At 65.4% G+C, this 14,915-nt stretch overlaps 4 protein-coding genes across 8 annotated transcripts; 2 read left to right on the top strand and 2 right to left on the bottom strand.

Annotated features, from left to right (window-relative positions):
• The first annotated feature begins 1,313 nt into the window (after positions 1 to 1,313).
• RHBDL1 (rhomboid like 1) lies at positions 1,314 to 3,955 on the top strand. Of its 4 annotated transcripts, none has more exons than XM_059415798.1 (8): positions 1,314 to 1,450; positions 1,929 to 2,087; positions 2,322 to 2,546; positions 2,621 to 2,769; positions 2,857 to 2,969; positions 3,044 to 3,144; positions 3,225 to 3,285; positions 3,361 to 3,955. In XM_059415798.1, the coding sequence occupies exons 1-8, from the start codon at positions 1,412 to 1,414 to the stop codon at positions 3,630 to 3,632; spliced, it is 1,119 nt and encodes a 372-aa protein (XP_059271781.1). In that variant the 5' UTR covers positions 1,314 to 1,411; the 3' UTR covers positions 3,633 to 3,955. The 4 variants fall into 4 exon arrangements, with proteins under 4 accessions (XP_059271781.1, XP_059271783.1, XP_059271780.1 ...); XM_059415800.1 differs by having other exon boundaries at positions 1,926 to 2,087; positions 3,454 to 3,955; XM_059415797.1 differs by having other exon boundaries at positions 1,926 to 2,087.
• A 1,492-nt stretch (positions 3,956 to 5,447) lies between these two features.
• STUB1 (STIP1 homology and U-box containing protein 1) lies at positions 5,448 to 7,870 on the top strand. Of its 2 annotated transcripts, none has more exons than XM_059415802.1 (7): positions 5,448 to 5,715; positions 6,285 to 6,483; positions 6,569 to 6,734; positions 6,949 to 7,066; positions 7,167 to 7,223; positions 7,304 to 7,420; positions 7,499 to 7,870. In XM_059415802.1, exons 1-7 carry the CDS (start codon positions 5,557 to 5,559, stop codon positions 7,622 to 7,624), a joined length of 942 nt encoding a protein of 313 aa, XP_059271785.1. In that variant the 5' UTR covers positions 5,448 to 5,556; the 3' UTR covers positions 7,625 to 7,870. The 2 variants fall into 2 exon arrangements, with proteins under 2 accessions (XP_059271785.1, XP_059271786.1); XM_059415803.1 differs by having other exon boundaries at positions 5,451 to 5,715; positions 6,949 to 7,036.
• JMJD8 (jumonji domain containing 8) lies at positions 7,235 to 9,610 on the bottom strand. Its single transcript, XM_059415804.1, has 10 exons — positions 9,396 to 9,610; positions 9,214 to 9,312; positions 8,992 to 9,040; positions 8,819 to 8,915; positions 8,665 to 8,733; positions 8,450 to 8,569; positions 8,296 to 8,363; positions 8,081 to 8,215; positions 7,903 to 7,999; positions 7,235 to 7,324 (listed from the first exon to the last, which is right to left on the bottom strand). The coding sequence occupies exons 1-9, from the start codon at positions 9,509 to 9,511 to the stop codon at positions 7,919 to 7,921; spliced, it is 834 nt and encodes a 277-aa protein (XP_059271787.1). The 5' UTR covers positions 9,512 to 9,610; the 3' UTR covers positions 7,235 to 7,324; positions 7,903 to 7,918.
• Positions 9,611 to 9,785: 175 nt separating this feature from the next.
• WDR24 (WD repeat domain 24) lies at positions 9,786 to 14,545 on the bottom strand. The gene is made up of 9 exons (XM_059415794.1): positions 14,462 to 14,545; positions 13,754 to 14,236; positions 12,587 to 12,764; positions 11,771 to 12,443; positions 11,115 to 11,233; positions 10,916 to 11,037; positions 10,715 to 10,819; positions 10,295 to 10,635; positions 9,786 to 10,154 (listed from the first exon to the last, which is right to left on the bottom strand). The coding sequence occupies exons 2-9, from the start codon at positions 14,232 to 14,234 to the stop codon at positions 9,801 to 9,803; spliced, it is 2,373 nt and encodes a 790-aa protein (XP_059271777.1). The 5' UTR covers positions 14,235 to 14,236; positions 14,462 to 14,545; the 3' UTR covers positions 9,786 to 9,800.
• Between the last annotated feature and the right edge of the window lie 370 nt (positions 14,546 to 14,915).

Genomic DNA, 14,915 nt, shown 5'->3' with positions numbered 1-14,915 from the left:
TGGGAGCCTCTGCATCCATCCAGGCCTGAGCTGGCCTCAGGGTTCTGAGAAGCAAGACCTTCCTGATGGCTGCTCCCACCCCCCACGAGCTCAGCAGTCTGGCTGGGGTGTGCCGAGGAGTCTAGGACTCTGGGATGGGACTGGGGTGTGCCCAGATACCCTGCTTCTGGTGTGCAGGGTTGGACTGGCCTGGGAAATTACCATTTTTCTTCACACCCTGGCCAGATGCCTTAGCCCCCCTCCTTGGGTGGGGGACAGCCAGAGAGCCCCACCCTGCAGGGCGGGTAAGTGAGAACCTTTGTTGGGCTGAGGAGAGGGCCCAGTGTGGGGCTGGGTCATCTACTTGGTTTGTGTTCTGGGGCTTGGAGCAGAGAGCCTGTGGTGTGGCTGGTCACGCCCTCCTTCCTGGCATAGGGCCCTCTGCAAGGGAGCCTCCCCCAGGCCCCAAGGTGCTGCTGTGGGAGGTGATGCTCCCCAGAGATGCTGCGGCCTGACACAGGTCTGGCTTGACCCTAAAGTCGTTTTTCCACCCACTTCCAGCCCTGCTGGCTTTCGTCCCATGGGCATGGTTCTCACCTGCCTTCGGGTGGGGCTGGCTGCCAGGAGTGTAGACTGTGGCATCAGGATTGTGAGTGGCCCGTGAGGGGTAGCTCTGACAGCACGTCCCCGTGGTCTTTGTTGCTTCCTTCTATGGAGAACTCTCCTTGCCCTCCCCAGGAAGTAGGGACACTTTCCTAGCCCAGCTGCAGCCCCGCACTGACGTCAGTGGGTCTGCCTGGGTTACCTGTGAATTTGCGGAGCCGGAGATCCCCCTGTCCACCACTGAGCCACAGGAGTGGTCAGGGGTCTCTGGTCCCAGGTGGGTGCAGTGGGTTGGTGTCCGTGGACCAAGTGGAGACAGCTGCGCCAAGCCTCCCCCACCTGCCCCCACTAGTCCGCCCTTTTGCAGGCGGTGGGGCTCGCGGTGGGGCTGCAGTGCGTGCCTGGCAGGGTTCCCTGGCCTGAGAAAGGCGTCCCGGGCAGCCAGGAAGGGGCTTCAGCGCTGAAGCCCCAAGCAGAGGGGCGCGCGAGGGAGGCATCTGGGTGCTGCCCCGTGACTCAGTTTCCCGGCCGCTCTGCCCGTTTCATGAGCAGCCCCGGCACGGAACGGGAAGGCAGTGAGCGGGGCGGCAAGACCCGAGCTCTGGTCGGGGCCACTCCTCCTCGAGGCGCGTCCGCAAGCGGGGCGCGCGCGTGTCCTGGCCGCGCGTGGCGGGGCGGGCGACGGCAGCGCGCGCGCGGGGGCGGGCGGCTCTGGCTCCGTGACGCGACGCGGGGCGGAGCGGGCGGGCCGGGGCGGAGCGGAGTCGTCCGCAGAGCAGCCCCTTCCGGCCGCGGCCGCCGACCCCGGCCCCCGGCCCCGCCTGGCTCTATGGACAGGAGCTCGCTGCTGCAGCTTATCCAGGAGCAGGTGCGTGGGGTGGGTGGGGGGCGCCGGCACCGCCCCCGCCGCAGCCCTCCCGCCGCTGGGCTGGGCCGAGGCAACAGAGCTCCCAGAGAGCCGCGGTCCAGTCCCCGCTCCGCGCCTACTCTCTGGCCCCCTCTCCTGCGACCTTGGCCCCCTGCCTGACACCCCAGAAGAGGGTGAGCCAGATCAGGGGTTCTGGGGAGGTATAAGAGGGAGGGAGATCGTTCTCAGACCTCGGCCCTACCCTTCTAGGAGGATGGGCAGGGCAGAAATGAGGTGGGGAGGTCCCTGATTGCTGGAGGAGCTGGAGGCCTGGGACCCAGGCACTGGTCCCTTGGTGGCTCCTGGGACTGTGGCGGTGCAGAGGTCTGGCCCCGAGGTGCTTGGAGCCTGCCTCTCACAGCTGGCCTGGCCCAGCCCTGTAGCCTGGGAGGCCTGACCTACCCTCAAGCCTTGGCCAATGGCCCCCCCACCCCAGCAGCTGGACCCTGAGCACACAGGTTTCATCGGTGCGGACACCTTCACTGGCCTGGTGCACAGCCATGAGCTGCCCCTGGACCCGGCCAAGCTGGACATGCTGGTGGCCTTGGCCCAGAGCAACGAACGGGGCCAAGTCTGCTACCAGGAGCTGGTGGACCTGGTCAGTGCCATAACGGGTGGATAGCAGGGGCAGGGGCCTAGGCCTTGGCAGGCACGGTGCCTGGTCCAAGTGGGGTGGGCAGGCAGCCCCCACTCCCTGTCCTTCCCACCAGGGAGGGGTGTGGACTTGGGGCAGGGACTCCGACTGGACCAGGAGCTGGGCTGGCCAAGGGGCAGGGTGGCTCTGGGGTGGCAGGGAGTATGGTGGCCCACGCTTAGGGCCACCCCCCTCCAGATTAGCAGTAAGCGCTCAAGCAGCTTTAAGCGGGCGATCGCCAACGGACAGAGGGCACTGCCGCGGGACGGGCTGCTGGAGGAGCCAGGCCTGGGTGTCTACAAGCGGTTTGTGCGCTACGTGGCCTACGAGATCCTGCCCCGAGAGGTGGACCGCCACTGGTACTTCTACCGGCACCGCAGCTGCCCACCCCCTGTGTTCATGGCCTCAGTCACCCTTGCCCAGGTGTGCCCACCTGCCTGCTGCCCAGCGGCTGCCCACAGGCCTGGCCCCGCCTGGCCCTAACCCTCCCTCCCCAGATCATCGTGTTCCTGTGCTACGGGGCCCGCCTCAACAAGTGGGTGCTGCAGACCTACCACCCCGAGTACATGAAGAGCCCCCTCGTGTACCACCCTGGCCACCGCGCTCGAGCCTGGCGCTTCCTCACCTACATGTTCATGCACGTCGGGTGAGTGGGGGCCCACCTCTGGCATCCGTCCCATCGGGCTGGCAGCCTGACCGCTGACCTCCCGTTTGTTTGCACCCTCCCGGCCAGCCTGGAGCAACTAGGGTTCAACGCGCTCCTACAGCTCATGATCGGGGTGCCCCTGGAGATGGTGCACGGTCTGCTCCGCATCAGCCTGCTCTACCTGGCCGGCGTGCTGGCAGGTGAGGCAGGCACGGGCCCCCCGGCCGTCTTCCTGGTGAGCCTCACCCTCATGGCTCTCCCTTTGCTCACACAGGCTCCCTGACTGTCTCCATTACCGACATGCGGGCCCCTGTGGTGGGGGGCTCTGGTGGGGTCTACGCCCTGTGCTCGGCACACCTGGCCAACGTCGTCATGGTAACGGGGCAGACTGCGGGGCGGGTGTGGGGAGGGGCCCGCAAGGCCTGCCTCACAGCCTCTGTCTCACGCCCCATCAGAACTGGGCTGGGATGAGGTGTCCCTACAAGCTGCTGAGGATGGTGCTGGCCTTGGTGTGCAGTAAGTAGGGGTCAGGGGGCTGGGGGGCCTCAGCCTACGGCCAGGGCACCCCCCACCTGCCGCCTTTCTCTGCAGTGAGTTCCGAGGTGGGCCGGGCCGTGTGGCTCCGCTTTTCCCCACCACTGCCTGCCTCAGGCCCCCAGCCCAGCTTCATGGCACACCTGGCAGGTGCGGTGGTAGGGGTCAGCATGGGTCTGACCATCCTGCGCAGCTATGAGGAACGCCTGCGGGACCAGTGCGGCTGGTGGGTGGTACTGCTGGCCTATGGCACGTTCCTGCTCTTTGCCATCTTCTGGAACGTCTTCGCCTATGATCTGCTGGGCGCCCACATCCCTCCACCACCCTGATGGGCTCCCCAGGGCTGCACAGGCCAGGGCACAGGCGTATGTGGGCTGGCCATCAGGCGAGCCTGCATGTCTCCCTCTGTGAATGTACATCTTGAGACTGCTTCTCCTCTGTGGGGGCAGGTGTCCCCAGTAGCCCACTAAGTTCAGGCCAAGCCTTACACCAGCCCTGGCCACCCCCTCCCAGGCCTGGGGAGGTAGAGGACTGCCTGGCCAGGCAGTGGAGGTCCCCAGGTGTGGCCCCAACGGAGACCCTGCCCCAGCCTCTCCCCCACGATTTGCGGTCTGAGCCTTTTTGGAGAATGAATAAATATTTTACACAGCAGCAGGCGGCTGTACCAGGGCTCTGGGGGCTGGCCTGGCCTCCCTCCCACTCACTGAGCAGTGTAAGGGCCCTTCCCTCCATGTGGACAACCCGATCTTTCCCCTTGCTTGTGTGCACTGGTGTGAGGGAAGGGTGTGTGTGTGTGTGAGAGAGAGACAGATAGGTGTGGGAAGGAGCTGTGGTCCTCGTGGTCAGGTGTGAGTTCTAGCATTTGTTAAGGTCCTGCAGCAGCTAGCCTCCTGCTTGGACAGCCTGCCCTCCAGGGAAACCTGTGGCCTGAGGTTGCGGGCAGGTCAGCAGACCCTGGGTCACAGCCATGTTCAGGCAGCCTGCGCTCTGCACATCTCGGCTGGCGTGGTGTCCTCAGGCATGGCTAGCCTGGGGCTCAGGTCCAGCAGCAGGTTGGGGCACAGCTTCTCCCCCACAGTCCATGTCAGTACTGCTGCCTTGACATGGTGAGGGAGTCCACGGCCCTGAGGGACTGCCTAGGGAGGGCCTAGAGGCCCAGAGACACTGTCCACTCGATCCTCCCGTACAGCTCTGCACACTGCACCCCTGCCTGCCCACGGCCCCTCACCTCTGCTAAGGGCTGCAGCGGGGAGCGCTGGAGGGTGAATTGGGCCACTGTGCGGCGGGACACTAAGGCGCCGCTTCCACAGCCCCTGCAGCCGGACTCATGCCCCACCAGGGCTGGACCAGCTTGACGCAGGGCAGCCCTTCCCAGGGACCCGCAGTGTCATGGACATGGCCATGGGCCCATTTTTCAGGCAAGGACAAGAACCGGCCGGCTGGGCCGCGACCCTGCGGGACACCCTGCTCTCCCGGCCGATCCGGGCCCCGGGTGGGTTGGGGGGTCACGGGCGGTGTACTTCGCCAAGCGTTCTCGCCCCACCAGGAAGCTCCGCCCGCGCCGCCAGGCCCCGCCCGCTCGTGGGAAGCCCTCACCGCCGGTTTCCACGCCCGCGGCCGCTCCGGCTCGTTTCGTGTCACGTGCTTCCCCGCTCGGCCCTCGGTGGCCAGGGGTACTCCTCTCGGTGCCTGGGGAAGGGCGATGACGGCGACTCGGGAAACGGGGCTCGTCCGCCCTACCGACCGCCCCTCCCTCCTTCGCCCTACCATCGGTCGGGGATTTCCAGCCGCCCCTGGCGGTCCGCGCGCGCCCACGGCACCTCCCCGTAAGGCGCCAGGACCGCGTCCCTCCGGCTCGAGGCCGGACAGCCGCCATGTTCGCGGGCGGGCGGGGCCTGTGCGGGGCGGGGCCTGTGCGGGGCGGGGCCTGTGCGGGGCGGGGCCTGTGCGGGGCGGGGCCGAGAGTCACTGGCCACCTTCTTGGCGCTGCTCCGGACTTGGACGCCGCGGGTCGCTTTGCTTCAAGCGCATGCTCCCAGCCGGCTCCACCCGCTTTCCCCCTCTGCCCGTGGAACGCACGCGCGTCCCCACCCGCCGCGCTGGCCCCGCCCCACGCAGCCGGAACTTCCGGTGGCGGATCGCTGGACCGGGCCCGAGCGGATCGGGGGCTCGGGCTGCGGGCTCGGGCTGCGGGCGCAGGGCGGGCCAGACGCGGAGCCTGGGAGCGAAGCCCAGGCTGTGCCGCGCGGCGCCATGAAGGGCAAGGAGGAGAAGGAGGGTGGCGCGCGGTTGGGCGCCGGCGGCGGAAGCCCCGAAAAGAGCCCGAGCGCGCAGGAGCTCAAGGAGCAGGGCAACCGGCTCTTCGTGGGTCGCAAGTACCCGGAGGCGGCGGCCTGCTACGGCCGCGCCATCGTGAGTGCGCCCGCACCGGGGGAGGGAACCGGCGTCCGGGCCAGGGGAGGGGGCGGGGCCCGGGGTTCGGCCCCGCGTCCTCCCCGGAGCCCCTGCCCGGCCATTCCCGCCGGACCTTCGGAGGCTCTTGGTTCGTACGCGGGGGCGTTGGGGTCCCGAGAGCTCAGTGATGGTCTTGTTTCCGTCGGGTCAGGGCCGCGGCTCTCGAGCCACTGCTGGTTGCCGAAGAAGTACGGTGGGTGGGAGCTTCAGGGTGCTTGAGGCCCCCAGACCGAGGACCAGGGATCCTTGTCTCTTGAGAACCCAGGCCCAAAGCTGGGGCTCTCCCCAGGTCTGGGAAACAGGATTCCAAGATCTACTGGGAGTCAAGAGGGTGGGCTCATGCGGGCCTCAGGACCGGGAGTTCTCCTTCCAGCAGCCCGCAGTACACAGGGGCTTCGAAGCTGAGAAGTTTCTGGTGTTGCAGTTCTAGCCGCGGGCTCTAAACTGGGCCTGGGACAGGGCCTAGGACGGAGAAGGGGGCGCAGAGCTCACTCCCTCATGCTGGCTGGCCTGGCCTTGGTCCCCAGACCCGGAATCCTCTGGTGGCAGTGTACTACACCAACCGGGCCTTGTGCTACCTGAAGATGCAGCAGCACGAGCAGGCCCTGGCTGACTGCCGGCGGGCCTTGGAACTGGACGGGCAGTCTGTGAAGGCACACTTCTTCCTGGGGCAATGCCAGCTAGAGATGGAGAGCTATGATGAGGCCATCGCCAATCTGCAGCGAGGTGGGCCTACAGCTTTCAGGGTTAAGGGGCGCCTGGCACCAGGCGGATGGACTGGCCAGGTGACCTGGAGCCCCTGTTCTTCTAGCCTACAACCTGGCCAAGGAGCAGCGGCTCAACTTCGGCGATGACATCCCTAGTGCTCTGCGCATCGCCAAGAAGAAGCGCTGGAACAGCATCGAGGAGCGGCGCATCCACCAGGAGAACGAGCTGCACTCCTACCTCACCCGGCTCATTGTGGCCGAGCGGGAGAGGTGGGCGGCGCTAGTGGCAGGCTCCAGGGCCCCACCCACCCCCAAGTCAGCACTCCGGGGTTAACGCTGAGTCAAGAACACAGGTGTTTATTGAAGGCCAACACTGGCAAGCAGGAGATGGAGGGAAGTGAGACCTGAATGAGCCCGAGGTTGGGGTGGAGTGAGAACTCTTCTGGCCAGACCCATTTCTGACTAGCCCCTGGTTGACCCCCAGGGAGCTAGAAGAATGCCAGCGGAACCATGAGGGTGATGAGGATGATGGCCACATCCGGGCCCAGCAGGCCTGCATCGAGGCCAAGCACGTGAGGGTGCCCCAGCCCACATGTGGATGTGTGCGTGTTTGCGTGCCTGTGACGGGAGGGTGCCCGTGCCTGTGCCTGGGGAAGGGGAATGGGGCATGTGGCCCACGCGTAGCTGCTTGTTTTTTCGCAGGACAAGTACTTAGCAGACATGGATGAGCTTTTCTCCCAGGTGGATGAGAAGAGAAAGGTAAGCTGTCTGTCCTCTGGGTAGCAGGAATTGGAGCACTGTTCTCATCCCGGTGCCTAATGTCACCCCATGTGTTGCAGAAGCGAGATATCCCGGACTACCTGTGTGGCAAGATCAGCTTTGAGCTCATGCGCGAGCCGTGCATCACACCCAGCGGCATCACCTACGACCGCAAGGACATTGAGGAGCACCTGCAGGTGAGGGCCCGTGAGTGCTGGGAGCAGGACCCATAACCACTGAGCACTTTCTGACCCTGTTGTCACTGCACACTGCAGCGCGTGGGCCACTTTGACCCTGTCACCCGGAGCCCCCTGACCCAGGAACAGCTCATCCCCAACCTGGCCATGAAAGAGGTCATTGATGCGTTCATCTCCGAGAACGGCTGGGTGGAGGACTACTGAGGCCAGGCAAGGGCCAGGGCTGCCCACCTTGCCTAGTACCCTGGCTCAGGAGGGCCTTGGGGCAGTAGCTCCCAGTCCTTGTACATAGTTTGTGTCCCTAGATCTCTGCCCTGGTGTCCCCAACCCCGTCCTCATCAGTTCTGCTGCTGGACCATGAGCCCCACTTCCACCCACATCTGGGCCAGAAACAGCAGGCGAGGGTGGGCTGCTGCCACCGCTGTCCTGTAATAAAATCTGTGAGCACTATAGGGGTGTGTGCTGGTGTGTGCTGGGCTCACCAGCCGCCCAAGCTGGCTAGTTGAGGAAGGTAGAGATGAACACACTGGTGTCCAAGTTGAGTGTAGCATGCCACCATCGGTCAGGGAAATACAGCACCTGGTGGAGGGTAGGGAGGGGTACAGGGATTAGTTGGTGTGGTGCCGGGTCCAGCCTGGCCCCTTTGTGCCACCTACTGACCTCACCAGCCTGGACGGTGCACTCCAGGGGCTTTGCAGATGGTACCAGAGTTGGGTATATATCCTGAAGCCAGGCCAGCGTGGTTTTGTTGGGATGGAACTCTGGTGTCTTCTCCGGGGGGTATAGGAACCAGCGCTGAGAGCGGGAGCAGCAAGGTCACTCTGTTGCAGTCAGTAAGCTCCAAGTCCCAGCCCCCACCCCCATCGTGTGCTAACCTTGCGGCCATAGATGACCTCTGAGAACCCTGGCCCGTGCCAGTGGAAGGGCACCCCAGAACCAGCTCCTGTGGGGTCATATGTGAGCAACTGCTGATGCCACCCAATTTAGAGTTTCTTCTTCCCTCCCAAATCCCCTTTGTAGGGTACCCACCTGCGATTCCAAAGCTGTAAGCGGTAGTGGTACCCAACAGACTAAATGGTGGTGGGGAGTAGTGCTGAAAGAGCGATGCCCATTCGCTAAAATTGTTATCCCCAAAGAAATACAGGGTGTCTGCCAACAAAGAAGAGAGAAGGTGCAGGGATCTTGGCAGCTGGGCACTCCCAGATGCCCCTGTCCCACCCCAGGGCCAACCAGATCAGACTCACCATTGCCCAGGGTGGTAGGATCCTGGGGATGCAGCAGATGCTCCACGTACTCCTGGAAGGGCAGGTCCACTGCGGGAAAGGGGTTGATGAGGACTGGCCAAGGCCGGTGCAAGATGCTGGCATGCGGGCTGGGCCGGAGGGTGGGGCAGCTCACCTTTCCGGTAGGAGTAGGTATTGGCAGTGCTCAGGCGAACCATGCTGTCCCCAAACGAGGCCAGGAGCCTTTCTCGGGCGCACAGAGCCCGGAACCTCTGGGGGGTGGGGAAAAGACTCAAGGGCCAGGCCCAGCACGGGTGCCAAGTGGCCAGGAGGGGCGATTGCACTCACCGAGTTGTCTGTGAGGCCCTGCAGGATGACGGGTCTGGAGAAGGCGTAGCTGGAAGGGCAGAGGCACGGCCAGGTCTCACTCTCTCCCACCCGCCCCAACCCCACCCGCGTTAGCTCAAAAGGGGGTTGCTCTCGGGAGCCGGGGTGGGGGGTCCGCAAGCAGCCGGAGGGCGCGCGCACTGCGGTCTAGGAGGAGTGACCAGTGCGAGGGGGCGCACGTACTGCTGGACGAACTCGGAGTAGCTGAGGTCGGCCCGACGTTCCACCGCGCAGCGCTGCTCCTCGGTCAGGGCCGCCGGCGCCCCGGGCCCGCGCAGCTGCCTGCGGACACAGCGGGTCAGCGGTCCGCCCCCCCGCGCGCCGCGCCCCCCCCCCCCCCCGCCCCGCCCGCCGGCGCTGCTCACCACCCTCCGTCGCCCGCTTCCGCGAGGCCGCGCCGGGCCAGAGCCGCCAGCATCCAGACAAGCAGCAGCAAGAGCCGCCGCGCCCCCGGCGCCATGAGCCCGCCGCCGCGAGGCATGTCGGGAGCTCCGTCGTCGTGGCAACGGGGACCACCCCGGAAGCAGTTCCTCGGGCCCTGCCCCGGAAGGGAGGGCACTTTCGGAAGGATGCGCGAAGGCCGCGGGAGAGGAGACGGTGGCTATGGCCGGTACCCATGGCGACGTGCCTCCCACCCCCAGAGTCGCCCGGCGTGGGGCCTGGGCGCGGCGGCGCGACGACGGCGCACAGGCAGCCTCAGACTGCGGCTGCTGCCTCCTTTATTTGCGGCTCCCGCCCCGGCCCGCCCCGGCCGAGCCCGCGCAAGCAGGTCAGGAGTACTCGCACAAGTGGCCGCAGCCCGCGGGGCAGTGCGAGCTGCCCTCCAGCCACTTCATGATGTGCTGCAGGTGGCCGCCGTGGCTGCAGCCCTGGCACCACACGAACAGCCCCTTGACCACGTGGTGGCAGACGGCGCACATGCTGGCGCAGCGGTGGCAGCGGTCACACACCCAGCCGCGGCTGCTCATGGGCCGCTTGCAGTGGCTGCAGTTGACGTGCAGCGTGGTGGACGCCTGGTTGAGGCAGCTGATGGCGCGGCTGGTGCTCAGCTTGACCACCTGGTTGGACACGTTCCAGAGGCAGAAGCGCTGCAGCAGGTCGATGTAGGACGTGTACCAGTGTTCCTGGGGGGACGGGCGGGAGGCCAAGGCCTGGAGTCGGGCACACTGGGGGCTCCCCCCAACCGGGGCGGGGGGTGGGGAAGGCAGGCCTGCGGGGGCAGTCCTGGGGGTGGTGGGGACCCCCCGCCCGCCCAGTCACCCACCTGCGTCTGCTCGTCAATGTCCTTGCGCACACGCTCGCCCAGCACGATGAGCACGGACACAGCCATCTGCACGTCCCCCTGCTCTGCATAGAAGCGCAGCATGTCACACACCAGGGCACTGAAGAAGTCAGGGGGCAGGCGGGTGTCGTAGAGAGCATGTGACACGGAGATGAGTGAGAAGGAGGAGTCCACGGGCGCCAGGGAAGCTGCATCTGCCTCACTGCCGCTCACGTGCGGGGAGTCCGCCTTGTCCTGTAGGTGCTCCGGGCCCGGGGGCGTGTCCACAATCTCGTGGCGCAGGGGGAAGGCTTCCTGAGGCAGCACATATTCTGGTTCCTCCGCTGTGAGGCAGGGACGGGGAGGGCAAGGTCTGAGCCTCTGGCCCCACCAGCCAGCGCCACTCCCCGAGCCCCGACTCACTGTGTGCATGTTCCGGGTCCAGCAGGTACAGCTCGTCCTCCTCGCCCTCCACGTCACCCAGCAGGTAGTCTGCAGGCACATCACTGCCCTCTGTCTCTTCGTTATCTGCCCACGATGGAGGCGGGATGCGTTGCACGAGAGCGGATTCTGGGACGCCCTAGCTCCACTCCCCTCAGTGCCCTGTCCGCCCCCCCTGCCTACCCTCATTGGTGATGAGTGTGGTTGAGGAGTCAAGCAGCACTGTGTCGCTCCGTGTGTCTCCCTTGCTACGGTCCAGCCTGGTCTCACTGCCCAACCCTGGGGCCATATCCTTCAGGTTGAAACTGGGGGCAGGGAAGGCCAGTGGGTCGACGGGCTCCAACAGTCCCCACCCTGAGGAGAGCCACCCCCAAACATGTACCTGTTCATAAGTGGCAAGCCGCAAGAGCTGCCCTTGCCCACACTGTGGTTGAGGCTGGCGGCAGACGCCAGGCCAGGGCTAGAGTAGATGATCCGCAGCATGGTCCAGGTCTGCGCTACCTAGGGGCAGGCGCCGGGCACTCACAAAGGGTCTCGGTTCCCGGCACCCCATGCAGACTGCCCCCCTGACTCCTGGACAGAGCCAGACTCAGACTCCGTGTTCAGCTGCCCCAGGCACCCAATGTCCTGGTCCACCCCAGCTGCAGAAATGGACGCCTATGCCAAAGATGCAAATCTGGTCTCTGTCCTACGAGGGCACAGGAAGGATCAGAAATTGGAGGCAGCGAACAAGGAGTGAGCCCGTGGGCTCAGGAAGACAGTGAGAAGCAATGTGGTCCCCTGTGGAGTCAGACACTTTGGGAAATCCAAAAGCAAAGTGAGCCATGAGAGGGGGCTGGGACACCACAACACGCCAGGCCTGCACCCCAGCGGTGGCACTGGCATCTGGCCCACTTCAGGGCACAGGGTACCCTCAGTTACTAAGGGTGGTGGCTGGTGGTGGCCACCACCAGAGCTGAGCGCTGAAACCAGAGTAGGGTCCGAGTATACCAGATGGGGGCACCCCCAAGGCCATGGACCCTGGACTGCCCCACCTACCTGGTTTCGGCCAAGCTCCCGAGCCACTTTGGCATTGTGGTCACAGAGCTCGGCAAGAGGCCGACCGGCCAGGGCATAACGCTCAGCGGTGTCCACGAACCAGCTCATGCTGCCGCTGCCGGGCTCCATCTCAAAGACACTGAGGGCACTAGACGCAAGGCCCACAAAAGGCTCGGCAGGGTCCAGCTTGCGCTTGAAGAAGATGGGGTGGCGCCGATCACCGGCACAGGGCTTGCGCCCAGACTCAGCAGACACCAGGCTCTCCTTAGCAGCAAAGGCCAGGTCTCCAAAGAGGCCATAGCAGAGGCCCTCAGGGTTGGCACGCTCGACAGGCTGGCTGGCATCGCGGAACAGGTGCTGGCACAGTGTGCTGTCCTTAGAGCCGGAGAGCAGGAAGGAGGGATCATGTGGGTGGCGCCAGGCAATGCCCGTTGTGACGTCGCGGTGCTCCTCAAACATGGCAGCCGGGACAAAAGGCCGGCGCACGTCCCACACGTAGATGTTATGGTCCACCATCATGGAGCAGGTAGCCAGGTGGTGACGGCACTCAGGCCGCCACTTGACTCGGGCCACCGAGGCGATGGTTTGCACGCAGTGCACCTCCTTGGCGCGGTGCGTTGTCATGTCCCAGACCTTCACCATCTTGTCACGCCCACCCGTGGCCAGCCAGCCCCTATAACAGATCCACGAAGCCCTCAGTGTCCTCGCCAGGGCTGGAAGGGCTCCCCACTCTGTCTCGCAGGTCTGGAGGCAGCCCTCCATAAGCCCACTCGTCCCACCCTGCTGCCTGTGCCCGCACACCACCCCGCCCCACACCTGTCCTCAGGGTGCCAGTCGCAGCAGAAGACAGGACCGTTGTGGGCGGTGAACATCCTCTCGCAGCGGTCGGGCCGCCGGATGTCCCAGAGCTGCACGTTGCCATTCTCGAAGGTGGAGGCGAAGGTGAAGTAGTCCCGGATGCTGAACTGGACGTCCCGCACGCTCTCTGACTGGCCTGTGGGCAGGACATCATTAGAAAAGGTGAGGCTCCAGGACAGAGAGCAGCCAACGCTGGAGCCCTCAGAGAGGCCGTGGACTGCGGCCACGTGCCTGTCTGCAGCCAAAGCGGGGAGACCTAGAAGAAGGAGTCAACAGCCCTAAGCCTGCCTGGGGCAGACGGTGGCAAGAGAGGCTTCCCACAGAAGAAACGGTAGAGCAAGCCAGGGAGTGGGATGCCAGGCGCCATGTAGTTTTTGAACCAAACCGGCGCACCCCGATTCTCCCCTGGATTGTGCTGACGCCGTCCCTGCACAGAGCTGTGGCGCAGCTCCAGGACTGGCTGTCAGAGCACTGAGCTAACGGGAGCCTTGCCGTGCTGTCAGTATGCGCTCCCCCGAGAGAGGTCCAAGGCGGCCTGCATGAGGGTCCCCCAGTGTCTGCTGCATCCCTTCACCTTGAGCTGGAGCTGCTGGGTCCGCCCTAGGGGACTGGGACCTTAAAGGTCTGTGTCCACCCACACGGACCACGACCCCAAGAGCCTTCAAGGATGCTCGCGTTTCCACACTGCAGGTAGGTCAGGGTCTTAGGAGGCCCCCAATACTCTGAGGCTACTGAGGATTCTGCCCCATGCTTCGTGTGGTTTCTTCAGGGTGGACATGACCTCGATGGCACAAGGCCAGCTGTCAAGAAGCTGGGCCTGCTGGGAAAAGAACTGGATGGGAGGGCGGGCAGCATACCCCACCCTCTCTCTGTCCTGGAGGGGAGGCCCCAGTGGGCTTCCTGCCATGAAGCGGCCTGGAGCTCGGAAGCAGCAAGACAGACCCTCAGCTCGGCGGCCCAGCTTGGCTGCAGTCCACTCAGGCTGGCCCTCTCCCTGGTCCCATACCCGGCCCCTCCCAGGCTGACCCACACCCACTCTTCTAGTGCTCTCTGGGAGCAGGTGTAAAGACCTCTGATGCCCACCATGCACTTCTCCACCTGCCCTACCCGCCTCCGGGGCCTCACCCGAGAAGGTGCTGACGGAGTCCTTCCTGCGGAGGTCGAAGCACTTCATGAAGCCGTCCTGGGAGCCACTGAGCAGCACGTGGGCCTCGGTGGGGTGGAAGCAGACTTTGTTCACCGTGCGTTTGTGCTCTGTGAACAGCTGGTCCTGCTTGTTGCGGGATGGCCGTCCCAGGTTCCAGGTGACCACCACGCCATTGGTGGCCGCCGTGGCCAGCAGGTTCTCATCCATCTGGTGCCAGACCACATCCGCGCAGCTCAGGTTGAGGGAGGGCTTGCGGCCCACACGGAGGTTCAGCTTCTCCACAAACTGCTCGTCCTCAATGGCGTAGATCTTGAAGATGCTGCGGCCGGCCACAACCACCTGGGCTGCGTCCCGGCACACGCTGATGGCATTGGCCGGCGCGTCCAGGTGGCAGTGCATGGTACGGCCAGTCAGCGCGCTGCCACCCAGGGCCGTGGTCACTCGGGACATCTTCTCCATGTCTGTGCCGGTTGGGGGGACAGGAGGTTGGTGACCAGAGCTGGGCTTATCAGCCCGGTGGGGCCTGTCAGTTCCGACCCTTCACCCTGGTTGGGTCCCCCCAGATGGCTTTGTCCTGGACGGGTCAGTCTTGGCGAGCCCGTCCAGAACAGCGGGCTGCCCCTCAATGAGGAGACATCGCTGTCCCGCAGCTCGGCCGTCCCGTCTGCCTTCCGGGGAGCCCCTACCTGGTCCGTCCCAGCCCGGGCCAGCGCTCCATGCCCCCAGCAGTCGGATCGGGCGATCTCTGGTCTTTCGGTCCGTCAGTCCCCGCAAGGAAGCGAGGGAGTTCCCGTGGTCCACACGGTGCGTCCGGGAGCCTCCGGGGAGGGACAGAGGGGCACGGGGGACGCACACGGACGCCAAGGACTGAGCCGTTCAGGGAGCCTGAGGGCACTGGCCGGAGGCCGGCGGCGCGCGCGGGGGAGCGGAGGCAGCGGGACGGCGGCCAGGGGGCTTGGAGAAGCCTCTCCCTCCGCGACCACCACGACCCTCTCCTAAACTTGCCGGGCCGGGCCTGGCCGGAACCACCGTGCCGGAAGCAGCCCTTCGCTTTTCTGTCCCCCAGCGCCCGGCTCGCCGGAAGTGTCCCTGTCTTGCCCGCCTCTCACCGGAAGCGGGCCCCCGCGCCGCAAACGTTCC

The sequence above is a fragment of the Mustela nigripes genome, chromosome 11, assembly GCF_022355385.1.
Source record: "Mustela nigripes isolate SB6536 chromosome 11, MUSNIG.SB6536, whole genome shotgun sequence".
Classification (NCBI taxonomy): Eukaryota; Metazoa; Chordata; class Mammalia; order Carnivora; family Mustelidae; genus Mustela; species Mustela nigripes.
The sequence above is the reverse complement of the archived record's forward strand: the minus strand, read 5'-3'. Positions and strand labels throughout refer to the sequence as shown.

Coding starts and splice junctions, on each gene's coding strand:
- WDR24 (XM_059415794.1), bottom strand. CDS start 14,234: ATGGAGAAGATGTCCCGAGTGACCACGGCCCTGGGTGGCAGCGCGCTG. Junction 10,820..10,915: donor CACACTCATCACCAATGAGG/GTAGGCAGGGGG, acceptor CATCGTGGGCAG/ATAACGAAGAGACAGAGGGC. Junction 10,636..10,714: donor GGACCCGGAACATGCACACA/GTGAGTCGGGGC, acceptor CCTGCCTCACAG/CGGAGGAACCAGAATATGTG.
- RHBDL1 (XM_059415797.1), top strand. CDS start 1,412: ATGGACAGGAGCTCGCTGCTGCAGCTTATCCAGGAGCAG. Junction 2,970..3,043: donor CCTGGCCGGCGTGCTGGCAG/GTGAGGCAGGCA, acceptor TTGCTCACACAG/GCTCCCTGACTGTCTCCATT. Junction 3,145..3,224: donor ACCTGGCCAACGTCGTCATG/GTAACGGGGCAG, acceptor ACGCCCCATCAG/AACTGGGCTGGGATGAGGTG.
- JMJD8 (XM_059415804.1), bottom strand. CDS start 9,511: ATGCCTCGCGGCGGCGGGCTCATGGCGCCGGGGGCGCGGCGGCTCTTG. Junction 9,313..9,395: donor GAAGCGGGCGACGGAGGGTG/GTGAGCAGCGCC, acceptor CTGTGTCCGCAG/GCAGCTGCGCGGGCCCGGGG. Junction 8,734..8,818: donor TACCTACTCCTACCGGAAAG/GTGAGCTGCCCC, acceptor CCTTTCCCGCAG/TGGACCTGCCCTTCCAGGAG.
- STUB1 (XM_059415802.1), top strand. CDS start 5,557: ATGAAGGGCAAGGAGGAGAAGGAGGGTGGCGCGCGGTTGGGCGCCGGC. Junction 6,735..6,948: donor ATTGTGGCCGAGCGGGAGAG/GTGGGCGGCGCT, acceptor GTTGACCCCCAG/GGAGCTAGAAGAATGCCAGC. Junction 7,224..7,303: donor AGGTGGATGAGAAGAGAAAG/GTAAGCTGTCTG, acceptor CATGTGTTGCAG/AAGCGAGATATCCCGGACTA.